Source organism: Corvus brachyrhynchos, unplaced genomic scaffold (assembly GCF_000691975.1).
Source record: "Corvus brachyrhynchos isolate BGI_N302 unplaced genomic scaffold, ASM69197v1 scaffold14, whole genome shotgun sequence".
In the NCBI taxonomy this organism is placed as follows: domain Eukaryota; kingdom Metazoa; phylum Chordata; class Aves; order Passeriformes; family Corvidae; genus Corvus; species Corvus brachyrhynchos.
In genome coordinates this window covers 16,718,886-16,745,821 of record NW_008239110.1, presented here as the reverse complement: position 1 = coordinate 16,745,821, position 26,936 = coordinate 16,718,886, and the positions used below count along the sequence as shown (strand labels likewise).

The 26,936-nt window shown below is 38.0% G+C and overlaps 1 protein-coding gene across 4 annotated transcripts in view; it reads right to left on the bottom strand.

Moving 5' to 3' along the window:
- L3MBTL3 (l(3)mbt-like 3 (Drosophila)) overlaps window positions 1–26,936 on the bottom strand; it is a 76,978-nt gene that overhangs the window by 30,326 nt on the left and 19,716 nt on the right. For all 4 annotated transcript variants that reach the window (XM_017739455.1, XM_008637827.2, XM_017739453.1 and 1 more), the window contains 11 exons: window positions 24,854–24,965; window positions 22,537–22,696; window positions 21,406–21,544; window positions 20,000–20,084; window positions 17,747–17,838; window positions 15,144–15,248; window positions 13,636–13,771; window positions 11,335–11,426; window positions 10,629–10,780; window positions 1,715–1,791; window positions 256–341 (listed from right to left, as the gene is read on the bottom strand). In XM_017739455.1, coding sequence (XP_017594944.1) covers window positions 256–341; window positions 1,715–1,791; window positions 10,629–10,780; window positions 11,335–11,426; window positions 13,636–13,771; window positions 15,144–15,248; window positions 17,747–17,838; window positions 20,000–20,084; window positions 21,406–21,544; window positions 22,537–22,696; window positions 24,854–24,965 — 1,236 coding nt within the window. The remainder of the gene's footprint in view (window positions 1–255; window positions 342–1,714; window positions 1,792–10,628; window positions 10,781–11,334; window positions 11,427–13,635; window positions 13,772–15,143; window positions 15,249–17,746; window positions 17,839–19,999; window positions 20,085–21,405; window positions 21,545–22,536; window positions 22,697–24,853; window positions 24,966–26,936) is intronic.

Sequence of the window (26,936 nt, the reverse complement as noted above, 5' to 3'; positions counted from 1 at the left end):
TAGCAAATTACACTCATTAGTAATATATTTGTAGCATTTAATCCCATTTATAATAATTAAAATAATACATTAATTGTTATTTATAATAATCTGATTTCTAACAGTGAACTGCAACTTGCATAAAAATAAACCACCTATTATGCAACTAATTAACTGGATACTTGGAAACATAGGAACACCATATATGTATTCTCTTCTTAAACTAATTAATCACATGAATTTAAAAGCGTGAAAAACATTTAAGCATTTTCTCACCACTTTAAAAGCCCTTGCAGGTGCAGGTAATGAACTGGTTTCTTCCAAATACTTATCCCAAGAAAAATGCTTAGCGTGTGGATAATCTGACACAGAAGAAATATGAGCAAAATGAAACACAACAATGCAAAAAAATTAGGTTAATATTTAATTTACATAGTGCCTAGCACTTTTATAATACTGTTTTGATTTACTCTTTGGCCTTACAAAATAATTACAAGAAAGGCTCTTCTAAATTGTCTCTGATAAATTCACCATACAGGTTAAAAGAGCCAACAATCCTCTCATACACTCTACTGAGTAGCTATTGTACACAATTGCTTTGGGTATGAGAATATTCTGTGATTCCCTCTGCAATAATGTAGACTGGAAGAATCTGTCCACTTAACTGAGGAAATTAAATCAAGTAACCAACAGTCATTCACTGGTAAACAATCTGATCAGCGATAGCTTTGTACCACAGTGAGCACACCTGACTACTTGTTACTCTTTTAGTGAGCAATTTTTAACTAAATTTCTAGCAAAATACCCTGGACATTTATGAATAATCTACAGACATCATCGAAGAAGATGCTGCCTTTCTCAGAAAATGTCATGTTTATAAACACTCTAGGGAAGAAACACAAAGACAGCTTGGCTCTTAAAGAAAAGGCAGTGCCAGTCCTTCATCTTTACTCTGCACCAGACATTTAACTTGAAGTTTAAATATTATTATTCATGAGCTAGAACAGAATTTGTTTTACAAGGGATTCACTGAATAACAGGCTGCAATTAACCTCCTGACAGACAGACTGCTTATGACTTTTCAAGATTTCTGGCTATTAGAATTGCTGTTGAAGTTGGTTTTAACCAATTAAAACTTTCCATGTTCTCAGACCACAGATGTCAGTTTCTGCAACAGGGCATTTAGGTCATCCAGCCATACACAACAGTCTTGAAAAACCACTAATGAATATGCTTCCTTTCTCCTGTATCATCTTCCTCACAGTGTTTTCCTTCATTTCAAAGACCCCTTACAAGTTTGATTCCTTGATCAATAAGGCAATTTTCTCATGAATCCATTACCTGGCACACTCAGTTCACATGAAGATGTTTTTCTTATGCAATGATCTCATGCACCTGTAATTTGCTTTATCAGCATTTTCAGAATGTGACTCTTACAGGACTTGTCAGCCATTCAGCCAAAAATACAAACTTGTTCAGATTTCAAGGGATATCTTTTGTGAGTAAATGTCTCTTTACTAAATCAGTATATATTTGCATACTTAACACCTAACACCTATTATAATTCTATTTTTAATACAATAAGTCCTGCAAAAAAAAATTACAACTCTGCAAATATTAATTCCTAATTACAGAAAAAATTCAGGAGAGGTAACAGAAAGATTATTGTAAATTCTAATGATGCTAGCTGACTGTAGTCGCCTTAAATCTTTCAGACATGTAACAAGATACAAACCTGGTGGAGTGATGAGAGTTCTTTTATGTTCTTTACACCATCCAACAGGATGAATATGTGGGCTAGCTGCCTCACACCTGGAGGAAGGGGAGAAAAAAAGGGCCTGAAAATGCAGTTCTTCAGACATCCTACTATGGCTTACAAACCAAGACCTACAAGAAAGACTTAAATTCCAAACAACCCACAACACCTTCAACTTACACTTAAACTGCAAACATAACCTGAAGATATGAACACATCTAACACAGACTTGTCACCACCTATACAAGCATAAGGCTTTATTTACAATTTTGCTGGAAGATCAAAAAAATCAAGTCCTTTAAATTAGTGGTAGATCTCCTTTGAGAAGCTATAATGCTGGATCTGAAAAATTTACAAGCAGAGACTCTTGATAGAATCATGTTGGCTAGTTGCAAGAACACCAAAATCCCATCAAAGACAGATGGAGTCTTACAATGCCAAGACCAAAATTTGAAACCAAAAGCTTAAAGATCTTGATTAATGATCCAGGTTGCACCTGGAGGCAGAGGAGAAAACCATGTATAACTGCAATGCACTGCCAATAGCAAGCAAAAACTCAAAACTGGATTCTGAGTGGCTTAAATGGTGCTATAAACATGTTACTGTAGCCCAGAAGCATATAAGCAAAGTAAGTCTGAGAAAAATTCTAAAAAAAAAAAAACAAACCCAAACCAAAAAACCAAAAACCCCAAACAAAACAAAAAATACCCAAAAACCAACAAAACATGCATTTTAGGCCCAAAACTACATTAAAGAATTAGTGATCCAAGACTGCAAACTGCCCTAAAAAACTGATCAAACTCTCTTACTCAAAGGGTTAACAACTTGCCATATTTTCTGCCAAGTGCATCCTAGTTTGCACTACTGCTGTTGCCTGTGGCATGCCACAAGAGCCACAGAAGATGAACAGAGGCAGGGTGAGCTACACTTGACATGTGCTGGCATCTGTCTGAAGCAGTGAGATCACTCTCACTGTGCTCACTGGGTCAGTTACATTGTGCACAGAAGAAAGCGGCCGTGGGTGCTGGCTTTCAAGTCCTCTTACAAAAACAAACAAAAGAGACACACACTGCAAAGAAAACTGATATAAAAGCAGACAAGAGAAAACCTGTTTAAGCCTCCTGTAATATTAAATTATTATATATAGAACTATATATATCCTTACTACATATTATGATATTATTTCATAACGTAACACATTTTGCACAATAAAACACACAGGGTATATAATATATAATGTATATACTATAATTATTGTATTGTATTAATACACAATATTATTAATAAAGGCAAAAAGTAAGACTGATCTACAGGAAAAGTAAAATGCTATCAGGCTCTGCTGTGAAATGCGCACCATCCCTATGTCTGTGTCGATATTTACTGATGGTTTTTCAGCTGGCCAAACAATTGACAGTGCTTTTTTAATGAAGTAAAATACACTGTATTTATGTAGCCAGGATGACTAAGAAACATGCTGCTGACACAAAAGGCCAGCATCACTCTGCATGGCCCTGCACTACACTGTGCAAACACAGTTTGCCTCTATTTAGCTGAAAACTCATAACCATGTAATAACCATGTAATACCTTAAGGACCTCGCTTCTCTTAGTACCCCGCCGTACCTAATTTCTTCTTTAGTTAGATAAATTCAGTATTACAGTGCACTACCTCCCTCCTCCACTATTTCCTATCCCTAAATGTTTCAGTAGCTGACATTAAATATTTCCAGCTATTGTGTCCCCCCCCCCGCCTTCTGAAGAATCCCACCAGCATTTCCATCTCTCCAGCAGCCATGACCTCAGTGTCCCACTCACTCCAAGGACCCAGTGAGGCCGACAAAATGAAGCCTGAGTAAATTGAAGTAGCTAAGGCCTTCATTCCCAGTTCCCCAGGGAGAGATCAAGAAACCTTAAGCAGCCAAGCAGTCATCTACATTGAAACCCCATGTCTCCCTCCTGTGTTTTCCAAACACCTCTCAAATATTTAATGAGAAAAGAAGACAAGCAGAGAGCAACCATGCATGAAGGCACACACTTCATACAATAATCACTGAGCAACATGCCACTCGTGATTCTGTTTCTATCTAATCTCTCTCTGAAGTCAATGTCTCCATCATTAGGCTGGAGAATAACATTCTCTCCACTTTCCCTCAACCCAAGCTACTAATGCAAATTACCCGAACAGTGTCGAGCTGCTCTCTCTGAGTGCCATAATATGATCATTATCAGTATCTACCCAGAAAGTATTACCATGCTGGAACTTCAAATTAATTAAGTTGCCTTAATTAGCAATACTAATTTATATACTTCTAAAAGATCACATGCTGATAATGTGCAATACCTAATAGGGTGCAATGAACCGTGCATGACAGAAAAAGAAACTAAAGGTAAATTATGCAGGCACTCTATCTATAGTCTTAAGATTCAAAGGTCTGCAGATGTGGAACACAAACATACTTTAAGGATTGCAAAAGGAAACACAGCACAGAAAAGATTGTAGACTGGACCCTAGGCTACACCACATTGCAGTTTTGAACCTCCACTGCATAAAAGAAAAATGAAGGAGCACAGCATATTTGAAATACATGGAATAACATTATCTCAGTTTTTTTTTTTTTTAAATCTGGGAAGTATTTTACATGATGTCTAAAACTCAGTAGGGATATACTTCAACAACAGAAATGCAGGCTGGGTGTCTCATAACATCATTTCACAACAAGCACTGCTCTAGCCTTCTACATAAACAGAGTGAAGCACTAGTGATGAAAAATACTGGCCAACATAATACAATTACCTTGTGGCTATATATATGAAACAGTTTTGCTAGTATTTCTTTGTAATGATGCCAATCAGGTAATTCCCAGCAGATAAAACCTACCTTAGACAGACTCTGTAGTGGCTCTGACAATAGCGAAGGATTTAACTCAGTCCAAGAATGCCAGCCTTTTGCTCTTCTACAATATATAAAGCTATACTGTATGTATTTAGTATTTATAGTATCGCACCAGGTACTCTCTAAATTGTTGAAGTTGCCATTAATAAAAGGAAGCAAAGGAAGAAAAAGACCTTTTGTGATAATTTAGCACTGTTAAAACTCAGCACCTGACTCCTAGAAATGTTTTGCCCCAAAAAAATAAGAAAAAAAAAAGGTGAGTCCTTCATGCTTCCTCTGGCCTCTTTTTTTCTCTTTACAGTAACTGTGAAGAGAAGCTAACAAGTAACAAGCACGTGGGGCAGCACGCCTCTCTTCAATCCCTCTCATGCTGGGAGTTTTATATGGATAAGGTTCTTTTCTGCACCGAAAAGAAATATCCTCTTACTTCCTAAAATGTTTTGAAGTAAAGTCCACAAATTATTTTCAAAAGTCTCCTGAGTTAATTTGAGAACAAGACCCATGCTCAAGTCACTGTGGTATTATCAAGTACTATAATTAAGATAATCACGCAGATATGTAAAAACACGAGGACAAACCTTCTAAATGCATTTGGTTTGGTTTGCTTTTTCAAGCATAGTCTGAACACAATTTTAATAAAATTCTGAAAAGTGAATGCCACTGCACACACTTCTTGCCTTGAAGATTCAAGAAGAAGCAAATGACCAAGGAATGTCAGAATGAAAGATGCATTCCTGGAAGATGCTCTGACATTTCAGTGAGCATGGAACACAAAGCAACATGTGATTCAACAGCATTGCAAAATAGCACCATGAAATATCTACAAACTTTGATTTGCTTTAAAATAAAAACCCATTCATTACAGATAAGCCTGTAAGAAGACTCTGCAACCACAGTGGACTCAGGAAAAAGAAAGATCCCTGTTACAGCAAAACCAGATCATACAGTTCATCTTCACCTACTGATTTTACACAGCCTTTTAGCTTCCAACAGTTCATTTAACAATAGAAATTAGAGCTCAGTAAAAGTCACACACAATTTAAAGTAAAACTATTATGCTTAAATGCGTGTTATTTAATGGACATACATCTAGTTTGGAAGAACAACAATAGTCTATCAGACTAAGCCCAAGAGTTGTTAGCTGCAATGCTAAAGCCTAGCTGACCTTTCACAATCAATTTGCCACATCCCACAGCTTTTTATCTCCTTTGTTCCAAACCAGAAGGCAGATCACCCAGCTCACACGCTTCATAAAACACGATGCTCCATGAATTGTGAGGATGCTTGCTAGGCCAAAAAAGGTTACCAACACTAGCAGGAGCTGGAGGATTTTGCACCTCCAAACCTACCTACCCCTAGACCAAAGCAGAGCACCACCACCACCTTCTGCCAGGCAGTAGAGACGTGACAAATGCACGCTCAACTAATAAAACAAGATTACAATGTCCACACAATTCATGTCACTTGTGAACCATTCTTTCTGTTGTGTGAGAACATGCAGACAGAAAAAGAAATCTAATATCCATACTGGAAACTGAAGCTAATCCAGGAAGCTGAAGTGGAGCCAAAAGCAGCAGAGTGCACCAGCTGAACCTATAAGAGAGCCATGCAGTGGGACAGAAAAAGTGACAGCTTGCTGAGTTATGGACATCTTAACTACAGAAAAAACATCAAAGCAGGGAAGAGCTACATGATGTAAATGGCCAGGAAATAGTTCTGCAATAAGGAAAACTGAGGGCAGCTGACAACACGATCCCCTGGTGCTTGCACCACTTTGCGTGAAAGGAACACATGTAAAGTTCAACAGTCCTTAACTCACGGCAGGAGAGCACATCCCAATGGGAGACACACACGTGGAAGACGACTTAATATTCTTCTATTGATCACTTTCACCTGTCCTGTTAATTCTTCCCAAATTATACATATAATATATGTATAATACATATACAGCTCATCATAACTAGATCAAGAGAGATGGATGATAATAAATGATGAAAAAAATGCTTGCTGTTGAAAAAGTTAATACTCAATTATTTCAGAAAAATATTTTTCAAAATAGGTCTCCACCTGAAGCTCTGGACAGATTTTTTTATTAAATAGTCAGCATTGTCTTTACAGTAAGTTGTATGTGTTATAATCATTTTCTGTTTTGAACTGATTTCTGATTTTCCCTTTTGGGAAACAAATCTTTTGATAGTTTGATTTTCACCTTAATAAGTGTAGATACAGTCTATAATGAAAATGTTATCTATCAAAAACCACTGATACACACATGCCCAATATACACAAATAATAATATATCCTCAAAAATGCTACTTATGCAAGTTCTTGATTTTGACATGTCAGTCATCCAACAGTGCATAAAAAAAGAAAGAAAAACATAAAAACCATCCTTCAGCCCCATCTAGTGTATAATTGAGAATACTTCATCACTGACAAGTATAAAGCTGGTATAATTTTAGGTCAGGACTTCTCAAAATGTAATCCAGGAGACATGCAGGAGGTTATGGCATGCATCCAGAGGTGGTACAGCAACATCATCTATTTTCTATTTAAAGTCTGATAAGAAAGCAGCATGGTGATTCACATGAAATTTTAGAGCTTTAGGGTCAGATAATGGTTCATTATCCATTTAAACAGTTAAAAGCATGCACTGTGACTCATGGTTCTTCAAGATTGTTTTATCTTCTTTTTGACATAATATAACCCCTTCTAAAAGACTGTTCCTTACAAAGAGAAAGTGGAGCAAAGTTAATTATCTCAAAAATGAAACAAGCAGAGTGCAACTTTTAAGGACTTGGCTGCTAGGAAAGTAGTAAATACTGATGGAGAACAGGGCTGGCCTCTTACTTAGTCTCACACCAAAATCCAGTCTGTTCCAAAAGTCATACAGATCAGAAAATGATTCCAAAAACCAAAAGCTATTTTATTTTCACAGAAGGATTCAGAAATCATTTTTCTATGCAAGACAGACAGGAACAGAGCAGTGAGCGATGCACGGGCCATTGTATTTTAACACACTCCTGGTAAGCTGATCCCAAAAGCTGCTTGTACGACCTTCTTGGCAGGGGAAGTTCAGACCCAGCCAAGGATGAGTGAAGGCACCCAGAGCCCTCTGACAGAGCAAGTCTGGGATGCAGTACATCCAGCACAGCCATTGCTCCACTTCTCCTGTGCGTAAACAGCAACAAGCTGGCACAGCTTCACCTCTGTCATGAACTCTGGCTGTGTTTCCATTTGGTCACAAAAAAATTAGGAAGCTAAGGTGACATCGATCTGTGTGCAAGCAAAACTGATGTAAGAGAATGGAGGAATGTAAGATGGATCTGTAGTTAACTCACAGTTCTGACATACCCAAAGATTCCCAATGCTATCTCCAGGTTCAGACAACGGTAAGAAAATTCAGGAGTTCCACTGAACAAGAATGCCTTCGGCTTTCAAAGAAGTATTATGTTTCATCAAAAGAGATGGAACAGATGGAAAGGGCCTGAAGGCTTATGTTGTATAGGACAAAATTCTCCTTCATTAAGTAAAGTCTTGAATTTGACAATTTTGTTCACTTTTCTTCCATCTAAAAGCCAGTATCAAAGGAAAATTTAATAGGATTTATAATATACTGAAAGTATCATGACCATGCATTAAAGAGCTGCTGTAATGACTAATTCTAGCCAGGGTACTTACTCTCAACCAAAACCATATTTCCTAATATTCAGAAAGAAAGGAAGGAAGAGTATCTTCAGGCTGAAAGCCTGGAGCCTAAAAAACCTTAGGTGATGGTAATGGATTTCTGTTGCCTGAAGTCAGTAAAATCAGTCAACTCTCTTTTAGGTATCCAAAAACAGGAAAGGTTTTTTAACCTCAGTGAGAAAGTTCAGTCTACTCCAAATAAAACACAAAAGGTATACAGAGGTATAAGGTAAAAAGAGGTAGTTGTTTGAAAATAACCAACATACACAAAGTAAGTCATTTCACCTTCATTGTAATTCTGAGATTGAAGCCTACATGCAGGCACAGGGAAACTGTGAGGCTCGGTTCTGGGTAATCTCAAAAAACCTTTTTGTTTTTAGTTACAGACAGCAGTTGGTAGACATGAAATTTATGCACCTAAGATATTTTAAGGCCCCTACAAACCTAATATCTAAAATTAAAAATGTAAGTGGGATGCATTCAGGTTGCATTTTCAGACTCTCTTTTGGTTGGACATTCAATTGCTATTTTCATTTGCTGCTCTTTTCTCCCATTTTCTTTCCTTCTTTCTCTATTCACTTTTCTCAATGCAATGCTGAGATGTAGGCCACACTACTCAAAATTTAATTTCCATGCACAGTACTTCCAGAAGCATCTTCTTGCTGCTTCCAGAACAGTATTTCACAATTTCACCAAAAGAACAAAACTTAAGCTTGACTTCAGTATAAATACAGCTCCAATGATTTATCAAAACCTATAGGAAAACATAAAACCTTTCCACTTCAAATTTTCATCATCCTTTATGAGGGTTTTATGCCATGTATTCTACCTACAAAATTCAGAAAACCCACTTCAGGATACTATATCTATAACTAACACCATAAATGTAAAGCTTGGTTATATACTTAAAAACTGCTTCTCCCTCCTCTGAAAAGATTGGTGGTCAAAGTTCCTGTTGACAGTGGAATATTAACAAATCTGAAATTCAGTATACATCTGCTATATATAGTGCAGTATTTTAGAAAGATACCTATGCTATGTCTGAACAAACTACGGGTTATATTGCACTGTGTTTATCCTAAAAGCTTTGTCTAACTGCCATTTTAATTATTAGTTAATGTCATAGCTGTTATTACTGAATATTCAAATATTAAGAAATTTAGAGTTAAGTTTTCCCAGTCCCCACTTCCCTGGTGCTTTGTAGAGAAAATGTATGGTTTGTGTTACTTCTTCATGGAAATAATTGCTAATCTTTCTGGTCTTTGACTAGTATGGTCTATTACCTTGATATTCAGTTCTTGACTTCACTGACTGTTCACTACTGCTTCAGTAAGTCAGTTCTACTTCAGTTTATTTGTCATGTTGGCCACAAAATTATTATTTCAAGAGATGGACTTGCAAAGTTTTGAAGTTACTTTAATAGTTTTGTGGCATTCTCATTGACATAATGCCTAAGTAGTCATCAAATACAGATGAAAAAAAGTTTCTTCATTTATATTTATAGGCTCAGCTATACAATTAAGTTGCCACTGCTGACCCCCAGACATAAAGGGGATACATACAATACTCTGTTCTGCAGTAACCTACTCTCCAAAGACTGTAAGATAAACTACCTTGCTCCAAATCTGTCAGCTGAAGATCCAACTATAAATACAAACTTACACTGTGACAGCCTAAACCTCCTTCATTATCTTTATGCACCTAGTACGTTCTGCTCCATCCACTGACTTTCCTATATAGATACACACAATCCCTCCACCATACAACATGCAGAAACGTCATCTCTAACATGGGTCAGGATAGCAGGCTCCCCATTTTCACTGGACTGTAGAACACAGAGGACTAAAACCAGGTTTTGCCACTATCCTGTTGCCTTATAGAAGATGACTACAGTTCTGTTACAACAGAAGTGGATCAAGAACCTTACGAATACATGCAGCCTTTTCTTCAATTCACAACTATAAGTAAAACTAATTCCAAGTACACTTAGTCTCATTATCATGATGCATATTCTCCACTGAAGATATCAGCCTCAGAGATAATATGTAATTGAAATCAATCCACAACTCCAGATGCAGCAGCACACACAAACACTCATTTAGCACAATCTCAGCATTTTTTACATGCAGCTGGACATGGGAAACTTAATTCCTCCAGTTTGCCACTAAGATGTACTTTGGTGGCCACACTTAGAAATCTAGCAAAAGTGGTACGGTATCTGTATCGCCAGTCTGGAAAGCATCACAAAAAACACCACTTAGAGCTAACACATTTCTGATACATCTCACTAGGATACAAAACAAAAACATCATACCAGTAGTCATAACTCTCATCCCAGTTGTCAAAATGAACCAGAAAACGATTGTCCACCATGTCTGTTACCGTGGCAACACAAATGAAAGTCGGGTTCTTCTTGTCTACAGCTTCCAGCTTCATCCCCACTCGAAATCCCGACGGAATCACTGTCTACATAGAGAAAGACATTTAACTGAAGATAAATACTATAAACCCAGAAATCTCCCCAGCATACACAATCAATATATTCATGTCATTTCCAAGTTTCCCAATTAGTTGTCCCATCAGAGTGGCAGCAGCCTAATTAGCTGACATGAGAGATGTTCAAACACAGGGACTTGTGATTTATGAAAAAAAAGAAGTCCTAAACATGCTGCTAAAATTAAATGTGTTCGTTTTAGCTCTGTCTTAGATACTCTCTCTGAAAGAGCATTCTTGTTCCCCAACATTATGGTGCAAGACACAGTACTAATAACAAATCTTTAATTTAAGATACTGTTTCTGAATGCACTGGAATTTTAAACAGATCAGTAGAAAAGTAATGAATTGGAACTGCAGCAGTTAGCTGCAGTGGAGAATGTTATTCAATTGTAAAGCAATTGTTGTAAAGATTCTAGTCTTAAATTTCAGGTCTCAAGTCTGCCATCACTGAAATGTGCTATTAGTCTCTACCACACACATGAGCACGCTCACAACTACCCCATGAGTAACAAGTGAGTACTTACTGCATTCTGGTTTTCAAACAGTGATTTAGGAGCAGCTTGAGCCTTGCATGCCTTCAAGTAGGAGGGCCAGCTGAATTCTTCTTCCTTATATCCTAAATGAGGGTTGTAAAAGAAGGGCAAGAAAGGGCACGTATGAGGCACAAGGTGCATGTATCAGTGAGCGATCAACTTTATACTATGATCTTCTTCCCTTTGAACAAACATCTCCAAACAGCACAGGCTACAAACCACCTCTGTCTCTCCCCATGAAAACCTCACCTTACCACCTCCCTGCCTCACAGTGGTACTAACTTACTTCCCTTTGTTGGTCTCACTGACACAAACACACAACCAACAAGTGCTCTCCACCTACTTTTCAGTCTGTTGCTTCTACTTCAGAATCAGAAAAAGACCTACAGATCCCACAACTCTTCCCACTATGCCAGCCAGTCCAAGAAAAAAAAGTCCCTCCTCCTCCAGACTTCACTGTATTACATCATCAGGCTAACACTAATACATCATCGCTACCAGCTTTAAAACAAACCCCCTAGGTTATATCAAACCAGCTGCTTACACAATCAATGCCCCAGGACCCCTTCCACATTGACAGTGTAAACTGTCCCCTGCATGGACTTTATACATTTTTTATTCTGTGTATATAACACTTGGAAAGAAATCTGTATTTCTGTTAATGTCTTGCTTCTTAGGGGGAAAAAGCACAAATAATTTATAACATGTTGAACTGCATAAAATAATCTACAATAAACCATTTGTAGTTCTAATCTACAAAACAATGCTAGGAGTTGGAAGCAAATAGATTTTCTCCTTCATTTTTCTGTTGAGTAATAGTTATAGAAACATCTCCTTTAGTCAATATGTTACAACCCAGTAAAGCAAGACCAAAACCACAACAAATTTCAGTGAGTGATTGCCTCTACTGAAATGTGTCACCCCTTAACTACTTGAAGTATTACTCAAATATGCCAGAGACAACTGCTTTGCTTAACCTGAGATTCTCATCCCAGGAAACGCAAGTTTAAAACCCTTCACCTTCTCTGCACAGGGCTTCCTCACTTTTTATTTCAAATAGTAGTTGACATAAATTAACCTACAAGTCCAAACAAAAATACTTTTCTTATACTCCAATTGCCTCTTGTCTTGATACACTACAGCTGTAGACCATTTGAAACCAATTTTAAAGCAATACAGTATTGAGATTTCTCATTTTCCCTTTGTAATTCTAGAGAGTATTCAAACCTAAGCCCAAACTCACAGTAGACAATAAAAACCTCCCACCTACTGTATGTGTGATGGGATCAGGTACTGGGACTAGGACAAAGTCCATGGAAAAAAAACTGGTTTTAGTAGACTGTGAAACAGTTTCTGGGCAGTGTGGGTCTTCCTGTCACCAACTGAGAAAGGGAGATCTTAAGCTCCTAATGTAACTCTCAAAAGATGACCAAAGGTCAGTTTGAGTTATTCACTGCAGATATAGAACAGTCAATGCAATTTTGACATGCATATGTACACAGGTACTTCCATTCTCTTGCTGTAGAATTTGCCTGTGTGAGAGAAAAAAAGTGGCCTCCTCTACACAAAATGAATAGTGTCCTGAAACACTATCTTTTCTAATTTCTGTGAAACCCAGTTCGATTTTGCCGCTTCACTCCCCTACGCCCACTGGAAGCCCAGCAGCAGCTACCCATTGCCTCTGCTGCTGTGGGGATGGGAGACATCCCACCACAAGGCCTATTCTGCCCAGCAGCACTAGGAGTTACCCACCCTTTCCATTTTAACTAACAAGACTAGAAATACATTTCAGAAAACATCTAGAATAATATTCTTCCTTTTTCATTCCCCTCAATTCCCCTCCTCCCCCCCGCCACGTCAGACCACTGGGTTCCAAATTTCTTAGGTTTATATTATGAAGGTCAAAAATTTGCATTTTAGCTGAAAAATGAAAGGCTACTAATGCAAACCTTTGAGTTCTTCTCTGAGGTGCTATTTTATATACATACTGTCTTGCAATAAGCATTGATTTGGGGTCTAAGTTTGCTGCTCAGTTTTTTTTTCCTAATGCCTTATGATGACTCTTATGGTCCATTTTGTTTTCTTGGTTTCTCTGGATTTCCACTGAATAAAAGTGGAAAAAATGCTTTCAAACTTGAAATTTTAGGCAAGATGTAGTTTTTAATTTGCCGTTTTCAAATACTCTTGACTAAATTAACTAAAACATTTCTGCCAAAAAAAATATTACAGCATTACACAGGTAGTCTCAATCTCAGAACCATGTAAAACACACAGATTTAAACTTAACAATACCTTTAGGGGGATGAAGCTTGTGACCTGTTTTTTCACACCATCCAACAGGATGAATGTCTGAAGAATCAGCGTTCACCCAGAAATCATAACAATCTGGGTATCCATCAAAATGGAGTCGTATTCTGTACCCACAAACCTAAAAGCAAGAATCGACAACGTACAACACTATGTTTTAAGATCTTTGCCCAACACATAACCACTTCCATTCAATATCCTATGTAATAACTGTATGTTTTCAGTCAGCTTTTTACTTCTGCTCAATCCAACATTGGATGAACAAATTCATTTGATAAAATGAATTAAAAGGCAAAGCTATTTGGAGAGCATTAAAAGGCAAAGCTATTCTCAGTCTGAGTGCCTCCTCTTCCGGTCAAAAGAATTTAACTAAAAGCTGGCTATTGCCAGTAGTGTTCAAAAACTTGAAAATAGTTCAACCCAGCATCAAAGTAAAATATAAGCCCTACAGAAGAGCATGAATACATCTGATACAACCGAGGACAAAGTGCAGATAATGAGGTTCTCAAGCTATCCTGATTAACTGATATACAAGGGAGCACTGAACAATAAGTATGTTCAAAAGGCTCTCCAGAGAGATACTGAAAACTGTTCAAGTAAAGATGAGAAGTCAGTGGAGGTATTCCCCAGAACTTCATTATTCCATGAAGTAATAAGTCAGCCACTGAGAGGAAAGAAACCAGGACACAATACTCTCTCTGTACGGAAGTTCTCCACATCTCCCTGAGTGCCAAATGCCATAAATTTATTGCAGTCATCAGTGAAAATCTCAACATCAACCCTATTCTATATTTAATTTGTATTCTGACATAACTTCCAGTTTCCTCATTTTAATTCACAAATGAAATCCAAAAATCCACTAAAACTACACAAAACTTAAAGTAAGGTACGTTTAAAAAAATATACAAAATATACCTGAGAAGCAGGTTCTCTATTGAAAGCAAAGAAGCTGTTTGTCAGAAAAACTATTTCATGAACCACAGCAAAAGAAAAACTGAGCTTATATTTTATGTTAACTTGCACAGGTTGCCAATACAGGCAATTTCTGCGGCCATCAGTCTGAAAAAGTTGTAGCACAACAGCAACACAAGAAACTTTTAGGTATTTGTATCAGTGAATGGAGCAACTGCAAATACTATCAAACTTCTATAAAACTGCTGTGTATCAGTTGTCATACTTACATTTCTTTTCTATTTATTTTTTCTTTAAAAACTACAGGATTACAGATAAACACGTCATCCAACTAGTCTAATACTGTTTTCTCTAGCTATGTATGTTAAATATATGCAAATAGTCACTGCTGCATTGACACTGGATATATTTTTCACATGTCTATCAGGCAGAAATAATATAGCATTATTAATTTAAAAACCATCTTCCTACGTATAGTTTCTGTCTGCCTGTTAGATAAGAGTTCGGGTTTTCAGCTGCTGCTGTTTCATTTCAGCCTCTGCTACAACCCCACACCATGGCTGCTTGCAGCCTCTACTTACCTCAGCCACTGTGAGAACACAGTAGATCGACTGGTGCTCAGGATCCACACCCTCCAGCTTCATCCCTACCTTGAATCCATTCTTGTTGTATGGGAAAGACTGATACTGCAAGGGAAAGCAACAGTTTCAATACTTCTGAAAGTATAGCGGAGAAACACCCAATATCTTTGTAAGGAATAGAAGAATGATTAGTTATTATTCATGCTTCTGAAAGAACTAATAAATCACTTCAAATTAAGTCTCGTGTTTTTAAAAACATAGAGAGGAAAAGAGAAATTGGTGATTGTTTGAAAAACACATTGATACTAGAATGACTTAAACTTTGAGAGTATGCAAGAAAATTAGGAAGAATTAGCAAAACAGTCAAGGGAAAGAAGATGACATGATTTGTCCTCCACTTTTTTCACTAACTGTCAATAAAACATCTTAGCAATTTAATTATTTATTTTTTCAGCCTGTACAGTGACACTGACACCTTCCTGGTAGATGTCATTCCCTATAATAATCACAACAATGACTCTCTATTTTGCCTTCCACATCTCAGGCCATGAAAGATGAACTGAAAGGCAGAAATATTGAACACTGTATATTGATATGGCCTACTTGCTGTCCTTCACATGCTGAGTCCAGATTATGTCTTCCAAGAGAATCTCTGCATCACAGGAACATGACCTATCCTTACATCACATTACAGTGAATCCGGAAGAACATCTTTCAAAAAACAGGGAGTGAAAAAGAGGCTAAGCAGGATGGATATTTTCAACCAGAAGGCATCAGCATCCCTCTGTTAAAGAGGAAGGAAGGTAGCAGATATTAAGGTTAAATTGGAAGGGATATCAGAAAAATACGTGACCAAAACTGAAGACAGTTTTCCACAGGTTAGAAAATTCACAGTTTTTATGTCCCAAATGGTTACAGAAAAATACACAGGAAAAGCATCTTAAATGTTCCCTTTTCCTTCCGTTTCTGTCTAAAAGCTACACATGCTCCCGAATCAACTGCAGTACCTCTGCAGCCAATGGGAAGAGAAGGGTACCAAGGGAGCTACTCAGAAAGGTACCACCTACTTGGAAGGAAGCAAAACCTTGTGAGACACAGTTTAGAAATTATTCTAAGATCAGGAGGTGGCAAGGACTCTCCATCATCCTGACCATTCCTAACTATGGGTACAAAACAACACAGTGAAAAGTATTGCTTCTGAGCTGGTAAAAAAAAAGAAAAAAGAGTAATACTCAAAATGCAAACAGAAATCAAGGATTCATAATTGGTGATGTTTGATTTGGGGTTTTTTTAACCTACCTGTTTATGTGGCTTGATTGCTCATCTGTAAAATGGAGAAATATTACCTGGCCAATTCTGAGTGTTATTAAGAATTGTCTTTCTGCTACAGGTTTTAAATACTGCACACTAAATAAAGCATTACCCAGAGGCTAAAGACTTTGATAGAAAATACTAAATTAAGATGCACTGGATGAGAAAGGTACAATGTGGAAGAAACATGGAGTAACTCCAGACTTCATCACTATGTGCAGCACCCTGCAAAAGCCTGTGTGCTGCTATAGCATTTCATGGACCTACAGACAGGCAGAGCAATGCTTTGTAAATCTACCTTCTCACTAAGACATTCCTTATCCATATTGTTTTCTTGCTAATTTTTGAACCAGTATATAGCACTGGGGGATACAACTAAAGGTAGACAGAGAACAGTTGTTCTTGCACAAATCTATGGAATCTGCACACCTCAGTCCTAGTTCTTCACTTTTCTAACTCAACAGCATCTAAAAGCATCAATTAAAGGTCAGCATCACATGCATGTACGTAAGCTGAAAAGCTAATTCCTGCACAGAAGACTTAATAGCTGAAGTATGAAACATACAGAAAGAAATTGATGCAAGAAACAGACTACAAGTAAGAACAGAATTATCAAAAAAAAAGCAACACATAGCAGGAGTACAGCAGCTGAGACATGTTCACATGTTTCACCAGGTTTTGCAAGAGAAGACAATACCACAGAAACCTTATGGATTAGCTCTCTTCCAAGCAGGAGAAGCGTGCTAATGAAAGCACTGAAATGACAATGACTACCATAGCAGGCAAAGGACAAGCAGGACATGATGATGTGACATCCAATCAGATGATGGGCAAAAGAACAAGACGAATTAGTATCTGATATAGTAACAAAATATAATGACAGCAGAAGCTGAAGAAAAGACAGGTAATATAATCAAAGCAACAAGACAAAAGATGACCTTTGTACCACCTTTCTAAACATATTTAAAGAAAATGATATGGCATGAAAAAGTGTGGCTATGTATAACATTTTCAGCTTCAGAGATTAGAAGGAATGGCTAGAACGGCAGATTTTGGAAAAGCATCTGCGTTCTGCAGTCTGATTTGACAGCATTCATCAACAACAACAGAATTCTCTGAAAAAACAGAGAAAGATAATTGCTTTCATAATTGCTGATGGACATAGCATTATTTTCATCATGCAGGTTTTCCCCCAGAAAAGGGTAAAATCTTCAAACTATTTTTGTGTATTGATTTCCCAGGAATTTAATGATCTTAGGTGGTTGACTGACTTAAATTTCAGAAGGTCATACCTCTTTAAAAAGCTTAGTAGGTACTGCAATGGCCCTTTCTTCCTCCAGATAGGATGCCCAACACCATGCTTGCCTTCCTTTAGAGGGTACAGCTATAAAGAAGCATAAAACAGTGAAATAATTCTGTAACTGTTAACGTCTCAAGAAAAAAAACCCACAACGTTTTGAAGTTTATAATATCCTTAAATTTACATTTTATGAAATGCACTCATGGTGTTGCTCAGAACTTATTTCAGAAAAAGGAGAAGCCCTGTAGGCTCAAATGCATCAGGAACATGAAGGTTCCTGGTTTGTCCAGAAACATTTACAGCAGTTCAAACCTGGATTAGTAACAAGATAAAGCTCCTTCAGAAGCTTACAAGAACAACTTACAAAGTCTTGCTCCAACCCGTTTTTCCTTACTGCTCCTAAGAAGCATTAAGATATACAATTTGCAGATGTATAAAAAGATGAGTTCAAATCACAAAATAGCTCAGTATTTTAAGGGGTTTCTTCTTCCCCCATGTACTTCTTTTAGTGGAAAGCATTTTCAACTGGATACCACTCATAATAGGTTTTTTTAATCACAGCTGAAACACCCTATTCTTTAACAGTACTCAGAATGTTTCTCACCTACTCTATCACTTTGTAGTTTGATGGTTTGGGGTAGAAAGGCAGTGATTTAACAGTATTTTCTCCAAGCCAGCAGAACTGTCACCAGTGCTTTTTTTCCTCATGATGTCATTAGCATATGACAGAAACCTCCAGTTTCAGGTTTGTTCATGCAGTATGAATACTTGCATAGTAATTGCAATATTGCTTACAGTCCATCTTAATACTGGCTACAGTCACACAGTTTTTAGGCCTTGAAAATAAGGCACTACCCGCACTAGCAATAGCCAGGAACTTCAAGAACAGATGGTCTGTGAGGCTGGCCCTGTATGTTCCTACTTTCATACACCTCTACTCTGCTCTACTGATCTCCACCTAAAATGCCTCCTCTGCACAAGCAGCTTAGCATTTCAGATCATAAGCTCCCACGGTCAGAAGGATTCATCACAGTCCACACTATGATTCTGGCTTGATCCAGACTGTGGGCTACTCACAGGAAAAATAAATCCCTTAAGTAACAGTCTGGCTTAGCATTTTTATGATTAAAATATGAACCATAACAATAGTGATGCCAAACTCTTCTGAAGAAAGATGATAATGTAACCAAAAGATAATAAATTTCAGAGTGATAGTGATCACTCAACACTATTAGACCACATTCATTTTATTTGGGACTTACCCAGTTTTTATCTATTCCATTAAAGAAATTAATTGTGCTTGGTTCTGAATACAAATACCAGTTTATTCTTTTATACTGATGTTTTCCCAAATAAAAATAAAAAAACCCAACAGAAGAAATGTGTATGATCATTCTGTCAGTGGGCAGCAGTGATTTTCACAGAGCATCAGCTTTGTTCTTGTGTCTCACAAGCTTCTTATCTCTTCAGCCTTAGAAGCAGCTGTAGAAACATATCAGGAGTGATTCTGTCCTGGGAGGGGCATCTTTCATAAATTTTATTTTTCATCTTCAACCAGTAGTTCATCTGCCTAGTGTACATCAAAGCTAATTGGAGTTCTGTGTTGATTAGTGGCCTGGCAACCTCTGCTAATGTCTCCCCATCTAGCGTAAGAAGCACTCTGGAGGGCAAGATGTAGGTCTGTGCTTGGTGTACCACTGAGGTATAATAGCAGCTGATTCTCCAAACCTGCCTAAAATTATCTATCATACAAATAGCTTGAAAGGACAGCACTCACTTAAAATATGTTTTATTATGTTGCTTGATGCAGTATATCTCCCTTTGGATTGATTATAGCAATTATTCCTAAACAGTTCCATAAATGTGTCTATTTCTAGCACATAATGAAGAGGCAAAATTGATCCCCAAGGAAACAAAAGTAAACTTTCACTGCTGCTTGATACATGTCTTTCAACATCTGGGAACTCAATGGAGCTGATTCCCTCTAATACTGGCACTATTTAGAGGGATGAAAAGAAAAAAACCCTAAAACATACATTAGTTGCATTTACACTCACTATATCCTCCCCTATGCTGCCTTAAAATTTAATTGCTATAAATGACGCTGGCACTGGTTTTTTACAGTACTGAAAAAAATTCAATAGGGAACACAAAGTCTGTGAAACAATGCTGGCAATTCACAATAAGATATGGATATTACCTAAAGAATTGATGGTTGAGATTTTTATTTCATAATCTAACTTACTTTGTTTCAAAACTGTTATCTCCCCTTTTCTTTTTCTCCTGGCTCTCTGTGAGACTCTCAAGATCCTTCCTTCAGGTTTGTCCTCCTAAATTAGAAAGAGAAAAAAACAACAACAAAAAAAAAAGACTACAGTAACCTCACTAGCTTAGAAGTCTAGTATGATAAAACCTGAGATACTGTAGTTTAAACTCCATTTAAATGGCTATTGACCCAGCTCTCTCCTACCTCAAACAAATGCACAGATGTCTAACAGAAGCAAAGTGAGCCATCAGTGACAAAGCACAGCAAACACAGAGAAAATGACAGGCAGAAGGACTCTCACCACTTGGCACTCAGCCAGCCAGCCTTGCCTGACCCAGGGACGGATCATGAAGCCTTCAGCAGACCTCACTGAGACACTGATCAATAACAGTACCTTTGGCATGTTCACGCTTCCAAAATAATTTAAAAGAAAACCTCTCACAGCTTTAGTCTGGTTTTTTTCAAAGGTACTATTGCTTTTTTAAATATAAAATGGCACTGATCCTTATAATTTTTTTACTGTTTTTGTATTAACAGTCTTGTGAGCACCTGAACAGATGAGCAGAGTAAGTACTCACCTGGGAAGGCAGATGCATGGAGACAAAGAAGGTACCCCCAAACTTTTGCCTAAGATATTGCTATACAGACAGCTGCAAATTCCCCCCTGACAACTCAAGTGTCTTCAGCCTTTTGACAATCCAGTGGCTGCAGAACTCTACCCTTCTCCCTGAAAACTGTGCTACCCCCAGTAGTGTCACAGCTATTGGGAAGAAAACAAATATTATAGGAAAACAAACATTACAGGAAGGTACTATGGTAAGCTTTTTCTAAAATGAAGAAAAAAATCAATAAATCCAAAAGGAAAAAAACCCAAAAGGTGCCCCAAAGCAAATTACACTGCAACACAAGAGCAAACCAAATTTTTGGTTATGTTTTTCAAAGGCAAATTACACTAAGGAAATCCAAAGTATTCTCTTCTTAACTGTAGTGGAGCTTTCTTTGTAAATAAATTATTGGTCTACAGTTATTTATTCATATGCAGAATGACAAAGTAACAGGTGTTGGGAAATATGTACTCCTGTTTTTCTATGCCTACGACTTGGCAAGTCTAGATTAGCATCATTTTTTCTTTAAGTTCTTTTTATTCTGGTCTTAAAAAAGCAGGGAAGAGTGATAAAAACCAGGTTTTATCAGTTCACTGTCAATAATATTACAATTTACTGCTGAGGCATAATTAATTGGCAAACAAACCAACTACTTATTGTGGCTCTGACAGAGTGATGAAGTCTCTTCTCTTTGTGGACTGATGGAGCTACTGACATTGCAACACAAGGCAAAACTCCCACCCAAATACTTGCAGGAATGGGTTTACAATGCGTACTAACAATTTCATCGGGATTCTCCTTCTTCTCCCCATTATCCCGGGACTCTTCTTTGAGAGGTAATTTTGCTTTTCTTTTCCGAATGCCTTTAGAATCATCTTCTCCATTGCATTCCGTGCTGGGATTTTCCTCCTTTGGTTCTCTATCACAAGAGTAACACAATGACACAAAGCCAGTATTATTTCACTTCTCATATTCATAAAACAAGTTAAAAAAGCAATGTGTGGGTCCATAGTATTATACCAAACATATTCTTATAAATACTACTGAAAATTAAGTCAGTCAAAAGAATTAATCTGAGAGACACACAATAGCAACTGTAAAAGGAAAACTGTCAGCTTATGCTGAACAAGTTCTACATGTTTTAAACAGTGTGTCTTTTTCCATGTACCATCAAGTCTCCTGGAGAAGCAAACTGTGAAATGTTTGGGACTGCAGGGCAGTTTAGAGTGAGGAAGGCAAAGGCAATTGTTAAGTTTGACAAATCCAATTGGAGAAAGCTGGTATGTGACTGTATAAAATGCTAAACAAGAAATCAGAACAGAAAACTGTTGAAGCAATTCTCTAAAAATGAAAGAAAATGTACAAAGTCATAAATGTTAAAAACTGCCATATCTAGCAATATACAATACAGAATGGACACACTGACAGAAACATACTTTTATGATGAGATGAAATGCACTAGCTGAAAAAAAAAGAACTGAGAAACTGCAGTATGCTCATGTTTTCACTCACTGTCATCTATAAAACAGCTCTTGCACTTAATTATAATTAACTTACCACCCCAACCATCTCATTACTGATTATCTTAATTCTAATGACTATGAAACAGGGTGGGAGTCTGACACTGATTCATGCATCCCATAGACTGTTTTACTGCTTGCTTCTGACAGCAGAACACAGCACACTCTGAGTAAAAAAGACTGCCTTCAATGTCAGTGTTAGACAAAACCAAATGTTGTTAAGGCATTTACACAAAAAACAGTGAAAGAAAATTATAAACCAATGGTGACACCGCACCTTGTCTGTTTAATACCCCCCTCTGCCCCACCATAAACATTTTATCCCACCACTTCTCTCTCGTGCTGCATTTATGCCAAATTCTTTGTTTCTATGCTTTATTATAGCACCTACTTGTTTTTTACTTGCTGGGCACATTTCTGGCTGCAAAATTTCCCTTCAGGAACAAATTCTTCTATGGTACCATAGCGGTAACAGTTTTCACAGAAAACAAGTCCATCCACTTTTGGAGTTTCCTTCAACCTTGTGGGGATCCCTGTCTTTTCTGAAAAGGCTGCACAACGACAAAAGTTAACTTCACTTAAGTAGAGGAGATACATTCCCAACCATCCTCAGCAGGCCTTGCCAAGCAAACAGAAAAACATAAGCCACACCACTCTTGTCAGAACAAGAACTAGGAGTTAGTGTTTGCATGAAGTCCAGATTGCTGACAAACAAACTGGGTTTTCAAATTGCAACAGGAGAGAGGAACCCACTGATTCTATGATTCTGTCACTGCTTGACGTGGCTACTCGTGGAAGGACTGAATTTTGCAACAGGCAGCACACTGACCACCCACAGAGTCATCACTGCTCAGAATCCATGACCTCATCTCCTGCTGATATGCCTATATCTAAATTTGGGAGAAAAGGGTTGGGGGCAGTTATCTTTCATTAGGTGAAACTACTTCTGGAAGCAAATCGCTGACTACAGTCTGCAGTCTCCAGCAGCAGTTGCTCAACCAGCCTGAGGTCCACCAAAAGTGAAAAATCACTAAACTTGTAACAAAGCAATCTTTAAATACTAAGTTACTCACTGACCCTAAGCTGCAATTTCCCCACAACAGGCATATAGCCCAGGAGAGGCTATATCCAGGAGAGAATGCAGTTTTTTTCCCTCACAAGCAAGTATGAAGCACTGTCAAGTACTCCAGCCTCTAGAGCAGGTTGTTGTCTTAGTACCTCCCCAAAAGGCAAATTTCAAGTCACAAACTATTTATGTTGCTTAGGCACTGTACTGTCTTTGAAAGCAAAGTCAAATGAACTCATAGCATGCAGGCTATCTCCCCTAAAAGAATATATAATGTATGTTATATTTACACACCAGCATCATAAGTGGTTCAAAACAACTATTTCTTCTCACAATGGAAAATTTTAGCAGTGTTTTTACTTTTGGAGAGCACTAAATTAATCAAGGACAGTGTAAGGTAGCAGCAGAATTCTTACTTGATACGTTTATATGTCCATAAACCAAGTTTAATTTAGGAGAATCACAATTTTTTTGTTTAGGTTTGCCAGACTGTAGGGGATGCAGTTTCATGCTTTACTGTCAGTAACTGATCTCCAAGCAGAGAATCTGTTCTGCTACTACAGTATCACAATTTCGCTACTCTCATCACAGATTTGAAACTTGAATTAACTATCACTGCCTTGCTACAGAACACATTAACTGTGGTCTGAAGCTTCATACCTCAGGGGGAGCCCAAACCACTTTCCCACCAGTGTTAATGCTCCACATGACAATTATCATCTAATAGCAAGGGAGCAGCAAAGGAAAGCTCTCACTGCCTTCACTTCTTGTACTTATAGGGATGATTATGAAACAAAAATTGTGAAGTCTGCTTTTTAAAGGACTTACAGAATGCATATTTTAAAAGAAAGTTGATAAAATGTAATACCAACAAGGAAAAAACTAGGAAGTTGTAAATACTTGCAAAACCAGTTGTGATATTCTCTTCCACGCTACTCCATCATTACTGGAGTCAGTGTAAAAAGATTGCAGTAATTTATGACCACATAAACCAACTTTTCTTGAACAAAACAGGTGTTTCTTACTTCAGTATTTTAAATCCAGGAAACACCTTATCTGGTAGATAGATACTACAACTCTTAGAATTTTACCATTCCAGATAAACACTAACTGTTACTACACACAGATTTTAATGCTGCAAAAAAGCATAGTTGGCAGGAGCAAGGCATCTGTGTGGGTACACACTACACAGCTAACACTGACATTGGTGGTGGCTGCTGAGCTGACCATATGAAGGCAATTTGCAGTGCACAGTTTGTAAAGTCTGTGGGCAGTCTGGAGAACCAGCTCAACAAAAATGACCTCTAAAAAAGTCCCAATAATTTAAAGAATTTTACTATTTTGCAAATTAAATAGAGGAAATATACCAATTCTAAATTTAGAGAAGATTACTCTAAGGAAAAAATTGTGGCTGTAATTGAACTTCAGCTGTTTAACAGTGAAATTATTTCCTTTTAACTTGAAATGAATTTATTTTCATACTAATTTACATCCCAAGAAACGGGTTACTTCATCAGAGATACTCTGTCCATTAAAGCAATAAGTTGGGGTTTTTTTATTTTGGAGGGAAGCTTTAAGGAAAGCTGGTACATTAAAGAAACTACAGTCTACCACAGAAAATGTTTACTGCTTCTTAACTGACCTTCTTGAGCAGTTGGAACCATCCAGGTTGTGGTAGCAGTGGCCTTTTTAACACTTTCCATCTCAGTTTCATCTGTAATTACTTCCAGGGCCCCAAATTCATTGACTCTAAACTGTAAGACAAAACAAATGGAATGGAGCATAGTAAAAATTTACTAGAAGTCTCTTGAAGTATCTTCTACTCAATATAGTTTTTACATGGTGTCCTTGCCACATTGCCTATTTTCTATGTGTTTCTGCTTATCCCCATGGGATTCAAACCAAGCCTTTCTTGTTTCTATCAAGCCAAATGCAAATTCATTTTGATATCTATAAATATTAATTTGCAACAGATACTGATACAGATGCCTCCACATACAGATCAATATCTAACTTACACACATAAAAAAAAATCAGTAACAGAAATTAATGGGAACATCCCTTAACCAGATGTTTTTCATTGCCAGCAAAATAACACACTCCAGGCACTGACTATTCTTTCTGAGGACAAGGGAGCTGAATGAACATCACACACCAAATGCTTCAGAGTACAGAAATTTCAGCATCCTCTGAAAACACAGTACTTCTCCACTAAAAAGTGCACATAAACAAATATCTCAAGGCAGTTTATGAGGTGTTTAATTACACGCTGAATGTGATATTACTGTCAGCCAGACACAAGGCTCAACAATGCCCCACATGCTGTGCTTACAATGGAGCACCGCGAGTTACAGGCATCCTGCTGCCAGAAGAAAAGTTCCTTCACAATGCTGTAGTGATTACAGCACTGCCACATGAAAATAGCTTCTGCTTCCCAGTCACTACGTGGTTTGCAGGCCCAGCTGGTTACACGGGTTTAGCTCAAGGCAGGGTTTTGTCCCTGATCATCTGCTCCGAGCAGGGAAGGGGTGTCTTTGCCACAGAGAACAGGTCGTTATCAATGTGATGCTCTCACCAACAGCTTTCAACAGGGAAAATTATGTCTGAGAGGGTACTTCAGAACTCCCCAGCATCCACCAGAGAGGATATTCCTTCAAGGCCATAGCATGAAGCCTATTTCTGTTTCTCTGGTCAGGCAACTTTACATTGGGAAAATGGGAAAGGGAATAATTGCCTGGCCCTACACTGACCCTCTCTGTGCCTCCAGAGGCTGATGAACACATCATTCCCCCTTCACTTTGGACCCTGCCATGGTACAGTACTGAAAATAAGCCATTCTGGCTGCAGGCAAAGGTGACCCCCATATACACATACCACAGCAGTGTGCTTTCACTAATACAGTCCTTCCAGCCTTAACATTCGCAAAGAGCCAACAAGTCCTAAGGAATGTGAACAGATAAGAAATAATAAGCTGAGGGGAGGGAAGGAAGAAGAGGCCCTCACACAATCATATGACATCTGGAGCTAAGATTTTTACTTGTGATCAGCTGTGCTCACAACAGATATGAAAGCATGGACAAACTGCTGATAAATCCATCTGGACTGAAATACCATGAGTTCAACTTTGAAGGGCAACCAAATGCAGTAAACACCACGTGCTGATACTTCAGTTTGTGGAGAGACAGTCATGCTGTTCCACCCAAAGAAAAGCAGTAGAGTTACTATTCAGAAGAGTCTTACAGCTGACTTATGCACTCAGTCTTGTTCCTATTTTGGTTAAGCCCATTTTTGCTCTTGGTGCTTTGCTGCCTCTGCAACAGGTAGATGCTAGAGAGAAAATCCTCCCTGCTTTCAAGAGCTCCAACATTTCAAGAGCTGTCTCACAGCAGGCAAGCTGTGAACATGGGCCAAGACATCTGCAGGTTGCAGCAGCCTACCAGCCAACAGGGCGCAGGGAAGTTACTGACCATCTCTTGGAAACACTCTCCCACAGCTTCATACTGTATCAGCTGGAAATCCGTGCACCAAAGGTATTTCTGAACAGATCCCTAAATACTTGGGATATTTCCGCATGATTTGATCAATGTCCAGCCCTGACACCAGAAACGTGTTCCTCCTCCACTGGGGCCTCCTGTGGAATGCAAGGACATCACCCCAGGTAATGCAGTAACCTGCCAGCCCTTCTGGCTCCAGGGGGCTGACTGATAGGCACCAAACAATGGAAG